We start from the raw sequence: 3710 nt of genomic DNA on the forward strand, positions 1-3710 counted from the left end.
CCGTGCCCGGCGGCGCGCAGCGAGCGATCCGGGTGCGCAGCCACTCCATGGAGACCATGGTGGGCAGCCAGAGGAAGCACCACGGCGGCGGCATCCCCGGCAGCCTCAGCGGCGGCATCGCCCACAACAGCGCCGAGGCCGCCAAGACCGCCTTCTCGGTGAGCGCCGGCGCGGCCGCCCCTCCGGGCACCCGGCCGCGCGCTCGGTCTCCTGCAGCCCGCGGAGCGAGGCAATGTCTCTGCTTTCCCTAAACCCGGACCGCTCCGTTTCCGCAGCCGCCGGTGCCCGTGGCGGCGGCCAAGAACCAGTCGCGGAGCCCGATTAAGCGTCGTTCGGGGCTGTTCCCTCGCCTGCACACGGCGTCCGAAGGCCCCTCGGAGAGCAGGACGAGGTGGTGAGCGCGCCGAGGCGGCCCCGCTAGGCCGCCGTCCCGGGCCCCCTGCCCCGGCTTTCGCGCGGTCGAGGGAGCATCGCCGTTGCTGCCGTTTGGCCCGTGGCGTTAGGGATACGGCTGAGCGAACGCTTTGGGGCCCTGCTACAGCCTGTGCCGCCTGCCCTTTCTGTGCCCGCAGCGACAGCGTTTCTGGAGCCCAGAAGGTGCCGGATACGGGACATTCCTCTCAAGAGGCGAAATCCGAAGCCTCCTCCAACCCCAGCTCCCCCGAGATCTGCCCCAGCAAGGACAGGTGAGCGGCGGCGGCGGGCGGCTCGCCCCGCGCCTTGCGGATCTTCMGGGAGCTTGCCGAACAACACCTGCCGGCCGGCCTCGCCATAAATAAGTTCGATATTCAGAGAGGGGGGAAAAAAAAAGATTCTGGCGATGCGTGCGCAGAGCCCCCTTGCTGTGTGAAAACAGGCATCTTTGGAGAAAAAAGGRCGGCAAAGAAGAGTGCGTGACGGGAATTGCCCCAAGCCTCGCGCGCGGGGCGTGGAGGGACTGCAGCGGCCGGTCCCGTCCTCCCGTGGGAGGAGATAGCCTGACCCGCCGGTGCCCATCGGCGCCGCCTCTGGGCTGCTCGCCGGCGCTCGGGGCGGTTATGCACCGGCACGGCTGCGCGGAGCCCCGGCGGCGCGGGCGCGGGGCTCTGCCCGCCGCCCACCGCGGCTCCCTCGTGCTCCGCAGGCCGTTCATGAAGCTGAAGGAGAACGGGCGGCCGAACATCTCGCGCTCCTCCTCGAGCACGAGCAGCTTCAGCAGCGCGGCGGGCGAGAGCGAGACCCTGGAGGAGTACGACAGCCTGGTAGGCGCCGGCCCCCGCGCTGCGCCGCGGCCCGAAACGTGAGCCCGAGCGGCTTTGCTCGTGCGGGGCCGGGAGCGCCGTGGGGCGCGCCAGCGCGCGTTGGCCCTTGCCGTCCGTCCGTCCGTCCGTCCGTCAGGACGGCGCCTCTGGCGTGCCCGCCCGGGCGCGCGGAGGGCTCCCGGATGAGCCCAGCGTGGCGAAGCGCGCGCGGAGCACGGCCGACCGAGGCCGCCGGCGGAAACGCCCGGCCTGGCTCCATCTCTCGCGTTGCAGGGGAGCCAGCCGTCYACCGCGTCGCCCTTCAAGCAGGACGTGTTCGTCTACAGCGCGTCGCCCGGCGGCGAGAGCCCGAGCGGGGCTGCAGCCACCCCCGTGATCATGAGCCGGAGCCCCACAGGTGGGTTGGAGCCGCTGCTCCCCGGCCTCCCCTTGCTCCTCGTCCGCCTTGTCCACCACCTCGTGCCCTCCTCCACCTTGTCCTCCACCTTGTCCACCTTGTGCCCTCATCCACCTTGTCCTCCACCTCATGCCCTTGTCCACCTTGTCCTCCACCTTGTCCACCTCGTGCCCTCCTCCACCTTGTCCTCCACCTCGTGCCCTTGTCCACCTTGTCCTCCACCTTGTCCACCTTGTGCCCGCATCCACCTTGTCCTCCACCTCGTGCTCTTCATCCTCCACCTCATGCCCCTCACCCATCTCCTGCTCCTGCTCCCGGGGCCGCTCGGCTTCCCCTNAGCCCCACAGGTGGGTTGGAGCCGCTGCTCCCCGGCCTCCCCTTGCTCCTCGTCCGCCTTGTCCACCACCTCGTGCCCTCCTCCACCTTGTCCTCCACCTTGTCCACCTTGTGCCCTCATCCACCTTGTCCTCCACCTCATGCCCTTGTCCACCTTGTCCTCCACCTTGTCCACCTCGTGCCCTCCTCCACCTTGTCCTCCACCTCGTGCCCTTGTCCACCTTGTCCTCCACCTTGTCCACCTTGTGCCCGCATCCACCTTGTCCTCCACCTCGTGCTCTTCATCCTCCACCTCATGCCCCTCACCCATCTCCTGCTCCTGCTCCCGGGGCCGCTCGGCTTCCCCTCCTCGCTCTGGCATGGGCGCTGGCCCCAGTAAGCCCCTGGCCGGACGACGGGGAGCACCCCCCGTGCCCCACTGCCCGCGGGGAGCCCGCCGGGCTCTGCTGCTGCTCCCAACCCCAAAACCCTGGGAGCTGTTCCCGAGCGAGCCACACCGAGCACGCCAAGCCCAGTTTCAAGCACTATTAACTTCAGTAAATTTAGGAACCGTTTGCTTAAAATTAATGGGGCAGAACAAACAGTTCTGGGACTAGAAATGTAGCTGAATGGTTTTTCTTCTGGCTGAACTGTCTTCGGTCTGAGCAAGGAGCCTGCAGAGAGCCAAAGAAGCCCTCGCTGCCTCCGAAAATACTGATGAGAGTGGTGTTTTGGAGATGCATCCTCACTGCTTTGCAGGCTGGCTAACATGCTTTATTTCTGTATTTCCATGGGGAATCTGTTTCCCTTATAAATTAGAGTGCATAGGTGGCTTTTGTTGTGGTTTTGTTTACTCCTTTCCCTCTTGACAGACATTTCCAGTAGTCTTGGAAACTCACTGTCTCCAAGGAATGAGCTATGACTCACAGATTATTTAATAAACAAGCAGCTTTCTTTGGCCTTGCAGCATTACACCTGCCGGTAACGCACTCTGCCACTACACTATCCATTTTAGGAAGACAATTTACGAAATAAGTACACGTAAAATTGTCAGAATGGGCACTTTGTTAATTCRTTAAAATAATAATGACACTGTTCGGAGCTGGAAAGTTTTGCAYGTTCAGAGTATCTGCATCACTCTCTCCTTACCCACAGACCGACAACTGTTTTAATTTCCTCATGCACCACGAAGCCTGCTGGAAGAAATGATGATTCAAATGAAAAATGCACACTACGAACTTACGCCCTGTTTGCAAAACAGCCAGACAGCTGCAAATTCACCTTTAACAATTCAGTAATTGGGAACAACTCTAGGAGAAAAATTGAGCTGAAAAATAGTCTGGTTTGCTTTGTTTTTGTAGCTCAGCACCCCACAAGTCCTCCTCCGTATTGGACTATTGATTCTCTGAAGTATTAAAACAGTCCTTTTTAATATTTCAAGTGTTTATTTTGTATTTTCCCTGCCAAGAACGTAGAAATCCACCCATACATTGCACTGATAAGTCATTTGTTGTAGCCTTTTCAGTGGCATTTCTATTAGAAATATTGTGTATTATAATTAAGCCTCAATTTGTTCCATCAAAGACATTTAATGTACAGATTTTGCCAAGCATTCAGCCAAAACAGACTAAACATTGATAACATTCATGACAGTGTATTAAACTGCCTGGCTGTCAAGCTGGTCTAGCAGCAGTCAGCATTACAGCTTGAACAAATATTCTTGTTCACTGGGTTTTTTTCTTCTTTTTTTTTCTTTT

General features: G+C 59.7%; 1 protein-coding gene across 1 annotated transcript in view; it reads left to right on the top strand.

The window, feature by feature from the left end:
* RAP1GAP2 (RAP1 GTPase activating protein 2) overlaps positions 1 to 3162 on the top strand; it is a 37354-nt gene extending 34192 nt beyond the window's left edge. Inside the window, exons 18-23 of the mRNA XM_085310349.1 lie at positions 21 to 158; positions 276 to 394; positions 573 to 686; positions 1124 to 1241; positions 1515 to 1985; positions 3109 to 3162. Of these exons, the coding sequence (XP_085166475.1) occupies positions 21 to 158; positions 276 to 394; positions 573 to 686; positions 1124 to 1241; positions 1515 to 1985; positions 3109 to 3162 (1014 nt within the window). The remainder of the gene's footprint in view (positions 1 to 20; positions 159 to 275; positions 395 to 572; positions 687 to 1123; positions 1242 to 1514; positions 1986 to 3108) is intronic.
* Positions 3163 to 3710: the final 548 nt, after the last annotated feature.

The sequence above is a fragment of the Rhea americana genome, unplaced genomic scaffold, assembly GCF_003343005.1.
Source record: "Rhea americana isolate MKP2758 unplaced genomic scaffold, rheAme1 scaffold_317, whole genome shotgun sequence".
Classification (NCBI taxonomy): domain Eukaryota; kingdom Metazoa; phylum Chordata; class Aves; order Rheiformes; family Rheidae; genus Rhea; species Rhea americana.